Genomic DNA, 16,845 nt, shown 5'->3' with positions numbered 1-16,845 from the left:
TTGAACAAATTTAATACTTAGTTTAGCTTTCTATATAAATAGATTTAACGCCTCAATAGAGTTGAATTCACTTCAATATTTGTTCCTTATACAAATTTAAAAGAGAAATCATTCATACGAAATGAAAAATCCAATTCTTTACATGTATCATTTAAGACTGTATCTAATGTAAAATCATAGATCACTTTTCTACAACAATATGTAAAACAATTCTCCAATGTGTCCATGGCCAGTTCTATTGGTGGTTTCACATGTGATAAGCCTACTTCCTTGACAACAAAAACAATACATTTTCCTCAGATCACTAGATTTTCCTAACATGTCGCTTGTCCTCTAGAAGTTTTATACAAGAAATACACTCCTTAAATACTTCAGGAAATAAAGAGTTTACCACTATATTGGGTTTGTGGACTCATAGTCAATAGCTGAATGGAAGTAATTTCTTATAATATCAAATGATATCTCATGTTTTTTTGTTATATAACAACAATTTGATAAAGGAACAAATGTGTCACACTCAAACATTTTGGAGCTACTATGACTGGCAAATTCCAAAGATCAACAGCCCTGGTGAGGTAATAACATGCAAGAAAAATAAAATTTATAATTATTATAACATAGGTCAATCAGGTGCAAAAAATGAAATGAATTGACATTTATACTACTCTTCTAATTGGGCTGAGCAACACCACACAGTGTGCACTAAGCAAAACTTTGCCAGGACAGCTGCAAATTAGACTGCTCTTTTTCAATTTCCTGCTGTCAAGGGATCTATAATGACACAGCCTGATAGCACCCCAAACAGATGTAGAAAAGTAGACATCAAACTCTGGTAGAGGACATAATATGTTAAAACTTCTATATAGAGATATATTACACCTTATATTTGACATTTAAAATGTCCCCCATTAACATAATTTACAGCTCATATCAGTGGCGGAGCCAAAGGGGGGGGAGGAGAGGGGGCAGCCACCCCCCTTGCAGCCCCGACAGCAAGTGTTTTGGGCAAAAATCTCATGATTAGGTTAGAGATTCAGGCAATCTCAGATATCTCTCCCCCTCTCAGACATAATCCTGGCTCCACCACTGGTTCATATAAGTACTTAATACCAATTTTTTGACCCAAGCCAGTGCTTCTATAAGAGAGTATCTCTTATAAAACCTCATACTAATTTAATTATCAGAAACATTATAACAATATTTAGTTTATTACCTCATTAAAATTATGTAGGATACTAGTGAGTGTAAGAACAGGAGAATCAAGAGTAATGTGTTATATGAAAGGAAATCTGTTTAAAAGATTTAAAGTATCATTGCCTGCAATATTTTAAAACCAAGAAAGGAAAAGATTTGACAACTTAAAGATTAAATGTTTTGAGACAGCCTCCATGAAAGCATTGGCCCAGGTTACAGTCAGTGGATTTAATAAGAGTTACAAGGAATTGTATCATCTATTATTAAAGTAGCAGAACCTGCAATCAGTTTAAATCAGGAAAAGCTAAAACTTAACCAAAGGATGGAAGAAACTCACAAAAGTCAATCTTTACCAAATCTACTTCTTACCAACACCCTAAAGTCTTCAAACCAAAATGACCTTGTCTTGCTGAGAGCTATCAATTTAGTTTTTCAGTAAAAATGGTAAATTTTTTCAGTATTGGATTTCTAGGCAATCCGCCTTTAAGATGCAACATATAAAGTTAGATTTCATCAACAATAAATTTGAACAAAGGTTGAATATTAACCAACTCAAAACACTGAGATAGCATTTTATTACTGTCACAAGACAGTGGTAAAATATTTGTATTGTAATATATAGGCTCTGAACTAAAATATAAAATACATTTCCCTCATTGCACACTGCATGGTGTTACTCATTTTCATTAGCCAAAACAGTTACAGGAAAGTATGTAATATAAATTTAAAAAATGTACTGCAAAAATCCATATTCAAAATAACAGTTTGTTAATCACCTTCCTTAAGCAACAGTACGATTATTCACATCTAACATCAATAATAAACAGAAACGTCTCCCTTTAAATTGTCATCTGTGTAGGTGGGTAGAATTAAATGTTACAAATAAGACCCGGATACATTTACTAGCACAATATGGAAAATCAGAATTTAGAGATATGCCGACATGCTTGATAATTTCCAGTCCAGACAGTGATCTCAGTCGCAAATTAACATAACATGTTTTAATTGAATAATGAAATTAACAAACCTCTGTAATTTTATCCAACATATGCCTTTTTATTGAATTTTGGGTGGCGGTTTTCCAGATTAGCTAGTCCCTGTTGATGTAATCGTGAAACTATCGATCGTCTGATAGAACAGCACAGTGAAATAAAACCCGATCTTCTCCTTGTGTTATTTTTTAGTTTTATCCAATATTTATATAGTCGAGTTTCTACAAGGGAAAAGGTATGTAAATAAACCTTACATAAAGTGAAATACCAAATACAGAGAAAAGTTCACGTAAGATGTACTCACTAATTAACTGTGACAAATTTACTGGTGAATATCACTGATAATGCCCACCTGTGCTCTCCTGTACCTGTGAATATCACTGATATTGCCCACTTACGGTTATATCTATGGTGAATGTTGTTCACTTCTATTCCAAATTGTTGTTGAATATAATTATTCCTTACTTCCGTATTAATTGATCACTTATGAAAAAAAAACAGTGCTGATGCAAACTTCCGATATATCCCACTGGGAAGTATTTCTGATGGTGCCTAGTCATCTGCTATAGTATGTGACACTGATATTGACCAAATAACTGTTGAATATTGCACTCTGCTTTTAAAATTACTGATATTGCCCACGTTAAAGTCTCATATACCAGTGAATATCATTAATATTGCCCACTCGTGCTCTCCAGATTCCAGTAAATATCGTTGATAATGCTCGCTTGCTCTGAGCTTTCATTTACCAGTGAATATCAGTGATATTGCCTGTTAAATTGATAACTCGACTTATAAAAATGAATAATATCCGTTATGTCACCGTGATTTTACAGCTAGTAGAATTCGGAAATAATCGATGACAAGCTTCCTTTCACAAGTAAGACAATTTAAAGATAAATTCACATCCTTCTGAATAAACGAACTAACTTGCCGGTCAAGAAATGTCTCTCTCATGGTTTCAAATCATTTTTTAAAAGTGTCATGTGTATAGAAACTCCGTTGCTTCAGGCGTTTAGGTCGTATTATAATAATATAAACAGTAAACCGGCTTGTTTTGTTTTTAATGGCTTAGTCGATTATAATTAACGTTAATTTCTTAATTAATCACAATCGGTTTAAATTAAATTAACATGAACAATAGATCCCACAGGTTCTTAATCCCACTAATAAACTGTCTTGGCCAGTGCTTCTATAGGAGAATATATTCTATAACACCTAAGGCTATTTGAATTAGCCGAAATGCGTTAGGACCTGTTACCTTTAAAATAACATTTTAAAGCCATTTTAGCATTATTATTTTAGGCAAGTATTTTTGTGACAGGTGGACAATTTACTCATATGGCAGTTTTTTATCCGGTATGTTAGGTGTAACCAATTGCATATTTTTTCAGGAAGGTTAAAAAAGAAAAAAATTATAGGTTACAAGCACAGAAATACTAATTATTCTAGACCATAGCTATCCCGATTTTTATTGTGTTTAGATGGCTGGTCGACGAATACATTCACCTTTAACAAGTGGTGCGGCAAGTTGGTAAATTACATTCGCCGAGCTGTAGGTGAAATTCCATTAAAGACAATCGAGACTATCAACGCCCACATCATGACTTCTGAAGTTGATTTTCGCTTCACTTTGAAGTGGATTTTATGAAATATTACCGATGGAAATTATCTTTAAACCGCAATTTTCTCCATCGTGTGTCAAAAAGTGATGTTATTGTAACTAAATTGGGACTATTTGAAGAATTTTGAGCGACAAATTTCACGTCAAAAGGAGAAAACTTCAATGCAGTTTTTATAAAGCATTGAAAATCAGCTACCAGACATCTAGGTTAGTATAACACGGCCTTGACCTATATATTGAAGTCATGCGTATGACTTATCAAGAATTATAAAGTTTTTCTTAATCATGTAATTAACTTAGCATCCTTTCGTCAGGTACATAAGTCGGACAAACCAAAATGCTGACTAAAAAGGGAACTTTGTCGCTAGCTTCAAAACCCTGGCGAGAAACAGTGCAATGTTTTCTAAAACAACATTTATCAACAAACAGTTGCAGTGGTGGAGTAAACAACACAAATGTGAATGAAAAAGTGATGAAAACATTGTTTTTGAGGGGAAGATTTTGTTTAAATGAAAATTTTCCAACTGTATCTGTGTGTAGAAATAGATGTATTACTATTAGAAGTACCAGTACAGCAACGAAACCAGTGATTAATTGTGAACCAATAGCTCAGGTAGGTCAAATATGTACATGTTACATAGTAACCCTGTACATGCCTGTGCCTGTGCTTCCGTAACTTTATTTAACTGCAATGTTACAACCAAAAATTCTGACCGTCTACTAACGTTCCTGTCGCTAATTTGTCTGCGTGGTGCAGACAAGATTAATACGGTAGTCAATTTGCTCACTAGGCTACAGGGGGTTGAAATCGACCAAATTTGCACTTCATGCTATGAAAATCAACACTAGGCCCTAGCTGGACTCCTTCCATTCTGATTACGATTATCAGAATGGAAGGAAGGAAATATCTGGAATCCTTTTCGTGGCTGTTTTCTATAGAACTATTATTTTCACAGAACAAATTTTGAAACACTGGTAGTTAAGTTATTTTATACAGCTAGATTTAATATTCTGTAACTTACAATATAAATTTGATGTAAGCATAGCTCTCCTTTCTTTCCAAACCTTAATCCAGTTCTTTATTCATACATGTCTCATCATGTATCGCATCTTCATGAAATAACTCTGATTATCATAGTAGTTTAATATCCGTTTATTTTCAGGTAGAATCAAGTAGATTTAAAAATGAAGAAGTCCGTCCATTTTCAGACTTTTTAACTGATTCATTCCAGCGCCAACATACCTATCTACGAATATCACTTACAGAACGGTGCAATTTAAGATGTAAGTATATCAAAAAACTAATGAATGGTAACAATGTTTCAGCATTATTTCATAACTGCTTTATTCAATTTTAAAGAGGTTTTAACAAGGTTTTCCAAACTTTTTTAATGTATCCGGGACACTGATAGCATCAATTAGCACCATTACAATTTTCAACCAGACGTCTATGTTTCCTTCAATTCCACCAAAACTGTTACGTCAATAAAGCAAGGGCCCTTAGATATTATTATCAGTTTTTGTGACAGTGACATCTAAAAATGCTTAATATTAGAATGACAAGAACCACAGACGTCTGATTGAAAATCAGAAATTGCAAATCAATGCTATTTGTGTCTCTTACAATCCTCATTCAGCCTTTACCCTTTTGAAATCCAAAATTGACAAGGATATTGTTTGTTAATATTGTTGTTTATTGTTTATTCATATTGTAGGTCAGTATTGTATGCCAGAAAATGGAGTTGATTTATCTCCTAAAACTGACTTGTTATCTACAAAAGAAATCCTAAATTTATCAAAGTTGTTTGTGAAAGAAGGAATTACTAAAATCAGATTAACTGGGGGTGAACCATTAGTTCGTAAAGATCTGGTGGAAATTATAGGTAAGATGGTTCGAAAAAAGAGGAAGAAAATAGAAAAGACCTTCAAACTTAGGTTCAAGAGGAACTTTTCTACCAACATGTCCTTAATGTCCAATTTTTAGCCAATTTAGTTGTTTTAATATAAGCTAACCAATCAAAAACACCATTAGAAGTGGTAAGACAATACAAGTCAATATCTCAGAAGGAAATCCTTTATTGATTAGAGAATTTGATTGGTTGAATAATAATTGACATTGTACAGGAGATGCATAACAATATAGTCAGATCGTGGATGGCAGCTGAATTCACCCATAGAAAAAGCATGAAACAAAATGATATGCATTTCAATCAAACTATAATGTTAGGGAAATAAACCAACAATAATGTTTGCTATTGCAGAAGGTTTAAATGAGTTGAAACCAATGGGACTAGAAGCTATAGGAATAACAACTAATGGTGTCACATTATCTCGGAAACTACCTCAGTTAAAACAAGCTGGTCTAGATCAAATTAATATCAGTCTAGATACCTTGGTGCCTCAGAAGTTTGAGTTTGTTACTAGAAGGAAGGGGTATGATAAGGTTTTAAGGTCTATCCACTCTTCCATAGAACATGGCTTCCAACCTGTCAAAGTAAGTATGTATTTGAAACTTCGCACCTGATCTAGTTACCAGAATAAGAACACGAATTTAGTTCATGTCCATGTTAAAGGCGTTACTCAAACAGAACACAATCATGATGTTCCAATGTAAAATATTGAAATGAAAGTCTCATCCTCATCAATTGAGCTGTTTTTTACCAAGGTTTCAACCTGTTTGTCTTTTAAAACAAAATCTGAAACTCACAAAGTGACTTGAATGAAATTGACAGCATCATGAAACTTATCTTCATGGTGGCTGCCATCTTGAAAAATAGCAGACTATTTTGTCATTTGGTGGTTCAAATTTACACATGCAGGTTTTCAGGTTTTATGGACCGTAAAATACATAAAAAAAATACATTTGCAAGTGAATTGGAGGCTTTTTTTTTTTGTGGTCGAAGGGAGATAACTGATAATAATTTTATTTCAGATTAATTGTGTTGTAATGAGGGGGTTGAATGAAGATGAAATTTGTGATTTTGTTCAGTTTACACAAGATAATGTAAGTAGATATATATTCTATTTTGATCCTCATTCTGCCTTACTCTATTTCAATTAATGAACTTTTTTCCCTACAGTGGACTTGCTTATTACTTTGAATGATATAACCAGGTATGTTTCATAGGTTTTTGGATGTTCTCTGATACAAAGTATGTTATTTTCTGTAGTAAATAGTGTGGCATGTAATTAGAAATAGGCTCATTTTGACATGAGAAAACTATTGTACTGTTGGATTATCTAAAAAGTTCTCCCCCGACAGCAGACTAGCTAATAAACTGGCTTATAAGCAAAATATTTTTTGAAAATGTTTAATCATCCATTTTGTTAAAATAAAAAAATGTAGCTTATAGGTGTATAATATATATTTATTCTATTATTTTTTTACCTAGAATGTTGATATTAGATTTATAGAGTACATGCCATTTGGCGGCAATAAATGGAATTCCCAAAAAATGGTGACCTATCAACAGATGTTAGATATTATCCAATCAAAATGGCCCGATTTCTCCAAATTAAAAGATAAAGATAACGATACTTCTAAGGTTTGAAAATTTCAATTTTAATTTCTTCTGAAATCTTTTCATAAAAAGTTGTCAAAACGCTATTTTTTGATATAACTGGGATGGCGCAGTATTGTTGAGTTTTAAACAGGTTCCATCCATTCCAAGTCTAGGTGTCAATTAAATAGAACCAAAAAATGACCCCTCTATATTTTTTGAAAATATATTTTAGGCCTACAAGGTACCAGGGTTCAAAGGTCAAGTTGGTTTTATAACCTCAATGAGTGAACATTTCTGTGGTAGTTGTAATAGACTGAGAATTACTGCTGATGGAAATCTCAAGGTAGGATTCAAGGGATGTGGTTTTCTATTTTTTGCTTGATCTATTTTATAGCAATAGGTGTGTTTACACAATGTAGGTCTGTTTTCATGCTGTAGATTTGTTTACTTAAATATATTTATATACATCTTTATTTACATGTTGTAGGTCGTCTTGGTTAGGTTTGTTTACATTCTAGAAATGTTTACACGCTATAGATTTTTTTGCATATTTTAGGTTTGTTTACATGCTACAGATTTGTTGATACATTCTAGGTTTGTGCACATGTTATAGGTTTGATTACATATTCTAGGTTTGTCTATATGTTAAAGGTTTGTTTACATGTTATAGATGTGTTTACATATTCTAGGTTTGTTTACATGGTAATGCCGAAGTATCATTAAGAGATGCTATGAGAAATGATTTACCACAAGAAGAAATGTTAGAAATTATTGGTGCTGCTGTTAAACGCAAGAAGAAACAACATGCTGGTATTTATTAGGAATTAAATTGAATCTCTAAATCACCTTGTTCACAATATCACTTAGCCATATAGTTCACAGTCTTTCTGTCGAGGTTTTGAGTGGCTGTATTTGCTAGTGTACAATGTAATCAAATTGCTGCATTTTCTAATTAGCCTTATACAAGAAAATTGCAATGTAAATAGATGGAGTTTGTGGGAGTTAGACACTGTGAAGATGCTAAATCACTGACAATAGTATTACTATCCCTAGACAAATTCGACCAGCCTTTAAACTAGAGATCACTTGATTGTAATGCACAACTGTATGTCTTTGTTTCTCTTTTGTTCTGCTGTGACTTCAGGTAGAAACCTACAGAGAAAAAAGGAAACAATCATTTGAATCTGCATTTTAATCGTATTAATAATTTTGGCACTTTTTTATCAACTTCATTTTTTATGGCTTTTTAACTCTACTTTTATATTATACAAAAGTATTTAGAAATATACAATGTAAATTAACTCCCCTTGTATTTCAGGTATGTTGAATTTATCGAAGATGCCCAATCGTCCAATGATTTTAATCGGTGGGTGATCAACTTTTAAACTTTTACATGTATGTAAATTATTTACTTATCAAAATAACAAAAAAAATCTCACTGTTCAAATAGAGATCAATATATCAATTGTATAGTGATATAGAATATTAAAAGAGAACCTGAAACATGTTGTTACTTAGAGTTTCACACTATGTGATCTTCAGACAACTACCAGTATATATCTCATGGTCAAATTTTGCGTTAAAGAGTTTTTTTGCATATTTTAAATACATCAAGTCTTAATTAATAGCTTGTGGAAATTTTTGAGAAATTTTGTGCTATTTTATTTTTCAGATAAGGGAATGGATGTTTTTAATGATTTTGTTAATTCTTCAAATAATATTAAGATGTTAAAGAGAAAATCTGTGATAAATTCACCATGTTTAAATGATTTTAGAAGTGTTAATCATAAAACTCTATCATATTGTGCCTTTAATGCACCTTTTCTATGTAGAAATTCCAGTGCTTTAAGTTTGTCTTTGAGAAATTTTTGTACAGACTCTTCTAATGGTGCTGGGTTGCCATATTGGGAATTGGAAAGACGTCAGCGTTTAGCAGAAGAAAATACAGAAGTGTTGGAAAAGGGAGATAATTTGCAATCTTCAAATGAAGAACAATCTTTAACTCATACGGATGTGGATGGAAAGGCCAATATGGTTGATGTTGGAATGAAACAAGAATCACATAGAATTGCATGTGCATCCGGTACCGTTTATTTAGGTCAAACAGCATTCCAGTTACTCAAAGACAATAAATTGAAAAAAGGTGATGTGCTGACCGTAGCGCAAATCGCAGGAATAATGGCAGCTAAGAAAACATCAGAGTTAATTCCCTTATGTCATAATATCAATCTATCAAAAATCAATATTAAATTTGAATTGAATGAAAATGAAAGTAGCGTCCATATTGAATCAGTAGTTAAAACTCAAGGTAAAACTGGTGTAGAAATGGAAGCCTTGACAGCCGTGTCTGTTACAGCGCTAACTATTTATGATATGTGTAAAGCCGTCAGTAAAGCTATTGTTATCAGGGATATTAAATTATTATCAAAATCAGGCGGGAAATCGGGTGATTATAATATTAGTCAGTTAAATAAATGAATTAGAATTGTAACAGAAATGTATTTGGACGCCATATTGTATGCCATCTTAAAGGCCGGTTTTACTCTGCTACTCTTACTACTCAGAAATAGACGAAACAAACTGGCGTTGGCAGATTTGTCTTGAAATTGCAAAGCTAAGCGTTGGGTAGCGATGATTGTATCATCATGGTTTTACCAAAAACAATACTTGGCACCCATATTGGACCCCATATTAATACCTAAAATATTTGTTTCTTCACAGAAGCATTTTACCAAAAATATAATTGGCAGCCATTTTGGACGCCATATTGGATGCCATCTTGTTACAGAAAATATATGAGTTTTTATATGACAAATGTAATCAGAATTATATTTGGTGGCCATCTTTGATTATGGAAAAAAGGTCCATTTTGGGTGACATAGGGGGTACTCCTCTCATCTGATATTAGCACCCTCAATTGTGACCACGTAAACTCCTCTTAACCTCTTAGAGGTTTTTCTTCCACATATTATATAGCCATTCGGCAAAAACTTTTCAGTTTAGAGGTGATGTTGGTTTACAATGGACGCAATAAGCAGGGTTTCACTGCACATGTATTTAGGTTTAAGTCCATCATTGTGGCTCTACTGGAACGAAATATTTGATAAGTTGAAATTCATTTGGCTATCCGAATCTGTCTCGGTAATGAATGGTGAATTCTGTTATGTCTTCTTGGGCTTCTGCGAGGTTCTATACCTCTAAGTTATCATTTGATAGGTTGAAATTATGAACATGTCCATCTTGTATATGTCTTCATATCATAGCATGAATGAAATTATAGAAAATATATGAAAGAAATGACATGTTATATTATTATAGTATTTGATTGTTAACTGCCTAATGCCAGTACATGTGTATCTAGAAATTTTTGCAAACTTTTTAAGGCTAATAAACTGATAATCTGTTTCTGTTAATTTTGTTATATAAAATCTTTATAATTGTATGTAGTATTTAATTAAAAAAATTACTAATTGTTATTCTTTTATTTCATTTTTTAATGTATATCATTTCCTACATTGTGGTTTCATTTGAATAATACTAGATATAGTTGAACAAAGTATTTTTTGCACATTCAATTCAAAACATACACAAGAGCAGGCCACTTTAAATTTGGGTAGAATCTTTGAATCTTTGAATAAATTGAATCTAATCAAGCTAGGTTTAATCAGTTTATTACTACCTACACTACCTAAAGATAAAGTGAACTATTCATACCCTGAGGATCGCCAAAATTAGTCTTTACTTATCATTGGACCTGATATCATAACTATACGACATAATTCCTGTATAATCCAATAAATCTATTAAACTTAGTAATTTAAGAACCCGCTTAAAAGCGTTTTTATACGCCCACATAAGTCCGAATTTGGCTATCTTTCTAAAACGGTTTTTGAGTTATTGCCCTTGACTTGGGAAAAATGCGTCAAAATTTGTTTGTGAACACACAATAGAGACCACAATTTTCATCCGATTTAAATGAAATTTGGTGTGATCAATTATAATGATGAGATCTTAGACTCAGTTCTAATTTGACGATCTTTCGATGAACGATTTCGAGTTATTGCCCTTGATTGATGAAAAACGCGTCAAAATCTGTTTGTGAACACAATAGAGAGTACAGTTTTCATCCGATTTAAATGAAATTTTTGGTATGATTTGACACAGATAGATGTCTGCCCTTGATATACTGAAAATGTATCAGGAAAATGGGCGTATCTTGGTAGGCAACCACTTGTTCAATGATAAGAACATAATGACATGGATAAGAATACATGATAATTCATTAAAAACACCAATTAATCAAATGGTTTGCTTAATTTTGAACTAAAATATAAGGAAATCCACCTTTAAATAACCTTTCAGCAGTTATAGTGTTCAAAACATAATATTGATATCTTTACAGGTAGTGTCCCTTTAAAATAACCAAAATAAAGTAGACTATTATACATTACACAATCTACTATATAATATATTAACCAGGTCTGACCTTTCTGTACTGGAAATATAAACAATCAATTTACGTGTTTGGTTGTCATGTTAAGAGATCTATGAAAGAATTTTGTATTGTGAATCATAATTAGCTCACATCTTCAGGTTTTAAAGACGTAGTATATCCATACAGTTTGATCAAAACGGGTACTTTGGTACAGAGGTGCTATGGACACTGTAGATACAGATTTGGTAGCAGTGGCGGCGCCAGCCTCTCAAATAGGGGGTAGACTTGTCAATTGTCGAAGTTGAGATTCAAAATGCGGAAGCTCTGTGGACAGGCCTCCCACTGAGCGTCCTAGCTAGTTGTCCCCAAAGAAAACTTTAAAAAAAAAAAGAATTGATAAGGTGCATTCTGACAATATTTTGACACTGTTTTGCACATTTGCAAATTAATATAAATCCTTTTTCCTTAAACTCTTCTCCAGCATTAGCCTTTGATTAACGGAATTGTCTTGCTTGTACGGATTTTCTATTAGCCCCTTTCTGTACTTAGATAAAATGTAATAAAGAATTTAATTTTCATCTTAGAATTTTACAAGAGGGAGCAAATTGCTGGCGTTTGATGATAGCATAATACGTGTAGTCGAAATAACCATCATCAGCAAGTCAGCTCTACATCTCCTTGCAGATTTTGCTTATATGCTAAAATGTCTGTAAAAATTGCTTAAGCACTAGAAACTTTCCACGCTTCGCATATTCATGGCGATTTTCTGAAATTCAGTTCTGTATCGCATCCCATTGCAGCACTAGTAGCTTTGTATAGTGGAAGTGGTAAATCTTCACGAAATTTTGCCCATTGTAGCTTTAATTGTGAAGCCTGTACAGTGACACGAGAAGTTTATGGTCTGGTTTAATCACAACCTACTGATATCCTTCACATTTTATAAGACTCAGATACTAAGAACGCCACATTTCTCTTGGTTACCAACAAGTTACATTGGAGCAAGAAACACCCACCTGACAATCACATTGGAACAAGACGTTTACCTCAGTGTAACTAAAAACTTTTAAAATGGTTTTCTCGGACGTTACCCTGCTCACAAAAATCTCAGCCTTCCTGGTTTTATCTGCTGTAGTTTTGGATATCGTCTCTCTTGCGACTCCACATTGGGAAAATGGAACTTTATTTGACAGTGGTTTGTGGGAGATCTGTAAAGAGGCTTTATCTGTCCGGAGTTGTTCTTCTATACCAGAAGGTAAGTTCATAAAACACTTATAGTTAGACTAGCGGCGCCAACCTCTCGAGATAGTGGGTACAAATAAGGGACGGACTGACCTAATGGAGGGGGGAGGGACAACATTGTCGAGGTTGAAATTCAAAATGTGGTAGATCTGTAGATTAATTATGTAAGTTAGGAAAGCACTGTCGGATGGGAGTTGAATTTTCGTCTGGAGAATCTCTCTGAAGGCAAATAGGGCTCACAGGATTTCTTTCTCGGTGTAAAAAACAAAGAAAATCGAGCCAGCCTTAGTTCTGGAAGGGGAATGCCCATTGCTTCGACAATAAAGAGCAGTGGTATCAGCTTATCTTACTATTTTCAACAGCAGAATATATTTGCAGACGATACAAGTTCGTCTTCGGATCTCTGATACTCGTCCGACCCAAAACAATATACTCAATTGAGTTGGGCTCATCATGAACCCATTATGAACATTTGACTTGACCCTAGGAAAGCTTGACAACTCTAGCCCTTCTCAGTTCCTCACAATTCATTACATCACGTCTAAGAATAAAAATCCGTACAAGCAAGACAATTCTGTTTATCAAAATCTCGTCCAAATGCATGGCAAGATCAAGAGTGAAAATATTATAGTAGTGGACGTACCATGAGTGTGACCAGAGTTGTCGGACTGTACGTTATTTCAAATTTCAGTTTAGTAGAGCCGTTTTCTTAACACAAAACTGTTATATTTTTCAGATGTAATAAGCGACAAGTTTCAGACAGTAAGAGCCTTTGTTATAATAGGATGTATTCTGGGTCTTCTAACATTCCTCTTACTGATTATGTTCATCTTTAAACATACAGCCAATCGGGTCAAGAATGTTGTTATTCTTTTAGCTGGTTTAGCAGGTAAGATTAATGTCATTTCAAGATCGCATTTCACGTAATTGTTTTTAGGTTTATTATAGACAGGTCTAGAGATTAAAAAACAATCGTCACTTTTAAATATTAAAGACGGGTTTCCTTACTTTTTAGTGTCAAATTAAGCAAACTATTTGATTAATTGGTGTTTCTTATGAATTATCATGTATTCTTAATCATATCATTAAGTTCTTATTGCATTTATCGTAAATGTCCATGAATGTACAGTCTGGATAAACAAGAAAGACTTTTTGACTATTCTTGATCCGTCACTCATTGGAATTCTCTTCTAATTTAGCTAATTATGAAGTAATTATGGAGATGTGAGACAAACTGGTATTTTTCCAAGTCATTAGAACACCCCTTCTTTCTATTCATATAAGTATTAGCATTTTAATTTTCAAAAATGAAACTAAGGGAACCCATCTTTAAGTCGTCGTTTAAATCTTTGCTTTACCAGTCGATAGGTCTCAGCTACCAGTATTACTTTAAAGAATAAAAAAAACAGTCTCCAAGTTTCTGTTGAATTGTATAAGAACTGGTTGTCACTTCTATACTGAAATAGCTGAAATTGACTCTATCATTTATTAGACTACATTCCACTAATTTTACAATAGTTGGAAGAGGATCATAGAAGATTTTCTAGCGCAAAGGGAAAACTGTGTCCGACGTTTGTAGTTGGTAAGAATCGAATGATATATTGGGTCAGATATACTAATAGAAACTTAAATTAGTGTTCTCAATATTATGCAAAGGCTGGAAAAGCTTGTTTGTATTCAAGATTTCGGGTCAAAGACATGGTGCTCACTGGGCAGACTAACGAATCATTATTATTATCATTTTTTATATGTTTCAGGTATCTGTACGTTGATAGGATTCTGTGTGTATACATCACTCGCCGATTCTTATGGATACTCCTTTATACTGAACGTGGTAGCAGGTGCCCTTTATTTTGTAGTAACCATTATAATGGCTCTGGATCAAAGGACATGTTAACGACGTCTACTGATACTCGATTACACGACACTTTGACGTGATATAACACATCCTGTGAACATCCGACCTCGTTTTGTTTAAGAAAGTGTCTATTTGTTGAATGCACACAATTAGCAATATGAGAACCATGAAACCCATTAGTTAGTCAGATTGTGACAAACCATGAAACCTTTTAGTTAGTCAGATTGTGACAAACCATGAAACCTGTTAGTTAGTCAGATTGTGACAAACCATGAAACCTTTTAGTTAGTCAGATTGTGACAAACCATGAAACCTGTTAGTCAGATTGTGACAAACCATGAAACCTAGTAGTTCGTTAGATTCTGACAAACCTTGAACCTAATGATTAGTCAGATTGTAACAAACCATGAAACCCATTAGTTAGTCAGATTGTGACAAACCGTGAACCTAATGGTTAGTCAGATTGTAACAAACCATGAAACATATTAGTTAGTCAGATTGTGACAAACCATGAAACATATTAGTCAGATTGTGACAAACCATGAAACATATTAGTCAGATTGTGACAAACCATCGAACATATTAGTTAGTCAGTTTGAAGGATAATGTATTTCCCATCTTAACAATGTCAAGCTATTACGAACTTCGTTTCATACCTAATGCAGCGATTTGATTGGATTACTCTAGAGAAGCCATTCTACAATGATTACAGACTTTCTGACGAGGCCTCTGATAGGCTGTATATATGCTAAGGTACTATCCAATCAAAGCGCCGCATTTACAAACTTCCGTGACGCAAGAAAGTTCGTAAGAGCTTCTGTAAAGATTCGATTACCGGTTTAGAATCAAAATGCTAATATTTAATTTTTATAGGCCTATATTTTTATAATTTGTATATTTTAAGATTTATTTTGTATACTAACTGTATAGTGAGTGCTTTTATTATAATTTATATAGATTGAACTATGTAATAAAGTTATTCAATAATATTGCAATGTTTTGATGCCAACAAAAATATTGACGAAATAATGCATATCTGTATGTTCTTTTGATATTGCTTTTCGATAGCAGCGACATCCCCGTCCCCGACTACATCAAAGGACTGCACGCTGCATCGCTGCTCCAGATTGCACATGGGTTGTGACGAAACCAGTCCAACTACCAACATATTTGAACAGAACTGAAGAAGAAAAATTAGATCTTACTCTTATAAATGGAATGTAAACGAACACCACATTGGCAGTAAGGTGGGCTCAATTGCCTTCTGATTCTAAACAATTTTGCAGAACAAAAAGCAAATTTAGGCTATCCAGATTATATTCATAAAACGGAAAATTTGGATTTTATGAATATCAAATGATTTTTTTCTGAACGAGGATAAGGTGAATTTAGGTAAATGAAAAATAATTAATCAAACTATTTAATTGAAAATAAAAACCAGGAAGAGTTCCTTTTTCAACTCGCAAGTCGTACGAGCATAGTTATTGATTGTTTCGATGTACTGACTGACTAGAGTATTTGATATATTAAATGGATTGTAAAGATGTTTTCTAATCTTTTATGTGTATCTGGCACACTAAGAGCATCAATTTGCACCATTCCAATTTTCAGTCAGACGCCTGTGGTGCTTGCAATACCACTAAAACTAAGTTATATGGTGAAGAAAGCCTCTTTGATGTTATTCGCAGCCTTTGTGATAATGACTTCATCAAACGCCTGGTTTTAAAGGATCCACAGACGTCTGACAGAACATTGGAATGGTGAAAATCTATGGTATCTGCGTCTCCGATACACATGAAAAGTTAAGAAAAACTATTTTCAACCAATCCCATTAACGTAGTATGTATAAATCAGTCATTTTATCTGACAGGTCAACGACCTTCTCCTATCATGTGATCATACCCAATTCTGCGTCGAAATATTTCTTCAACTAAAGGTCTCCAATAACAAGCTAACGTGGACGATAACATTTGAACTTTTATAAAATTATCAATATAGAT

General features: G+C 33.4%; 3 protein-coding genes across 3 annotated transcripts; all 3 read left to right on the top strand.

Annotated features, from left to right (window-relative positions):
* The first annotated feature begins 4,047 nt into the window (after positions 1-4,047).
* Positions 4,048-9,024, top strand: LOTGIDRAFT_215958 (hypothetical protein). Its single transcript, XM_009057524.1, has 10 exons — positions 4,048-4,427; positions 4,978-5,094; positions 5,526-5,693; positions 6,072-6,304; positions 6,743-6,814; positions 7,203-7,355; positions 7,546-7,656; positions 8,003-8,123; positions 8,632-8,708; positions 8,986-9,024. Exons 1-9 carry the CDS (start codon positions 4,148-4,150, stop codon positions 8,685-8,687), a joined length of 1,311 nt encoding a protein of 436 aa, XP_009055772.1. The 5' UTR covers positions 4,048-4,147; the 3' UTR covers positions 8,688-8,708; positions 8,986-9,024.
* A 14-nt stretch (positions 9,025-9,038) lies between these two features.
* On the top strand, positions 9,039-9,791 carry LOTGIDRAFT_119234 (hypothetical protein; the record flags this gene model as incomplete). Its single annotated transcript, XM_009057523.1, has 1 exon — positions 9,039-9,791. One exon carries the CDS (start codon positions 9,039-9,041, stop codon positions 9,789-9,791), a length of 753 nt encoding a protein of 250 aa, XP_009055771.1.
* Positions 9,792-12,816: 3,025 nt separating this feature from the next.
* Positions 12,817-14,884, top strand: LOTGIDRAFT_161677 (hypothetical protein; the record flags this gene model as incomplete). The annotated part of the gene is made up of 3 exons (XM_009057522.1): positions 12,817-13,000; positions 13,724-13,876; positions 14,745-14,884. The coding sequence occupies 3 exons, from the start codon at positions 12,817-12,819 to the stop codon at positions 14,882-14,884; spliced, it is 477 nt and encodes a 158-aa protein (XP_009055770.1).
* Positions 14,885-16,845: the final 1,961 nt, after the last annotated feature.

Source organism: Lottia gigantea (genome assembly GCF_000327385.1).
Source record: "Lottia gigantea unplaced genomic scaffold LOTGIsca_30, whole genome shotgun sequence".
In the NCBI taxonomy this organism is placed as follows: domain Eukaryota; kingdom Metazoa; phylum Mollusca; class Gastropoda; family Lottiidae; genus Lottia; species Lottia gigantea.
This window is presented reverse-complemented; position numbering and strand designations above follow the sequence as displayed.

What these genes read in the sequence shown, in the direction of transcription:
- LOTGIDRAFT_215958 (XM_009057524.1), top strand. Translation starts at nt 4,148, where the DNA reads ATGCTGACTAAAAAGGGAACTTTGTCGCTAGCTTCAAAACCCTGGCGA. An exon ending in AGAACGGTGCAATTTAAGAT is followed by an intron (nt 5,095 to 5,525) that starts GTAAGTATATCA and finishes TTCATATTGTAG; the next exon opens with GTCAGTATTGTATGCCAGAA. An exon ending in TTCAGTTTACACAAGATAAT is followed by an intron (nt 6,815 to 7,202) that starts GTAAGTAGATAT and finishes TTTTTTACCTAG; the next exon opens with AATGTTGATATTAGATTTAT.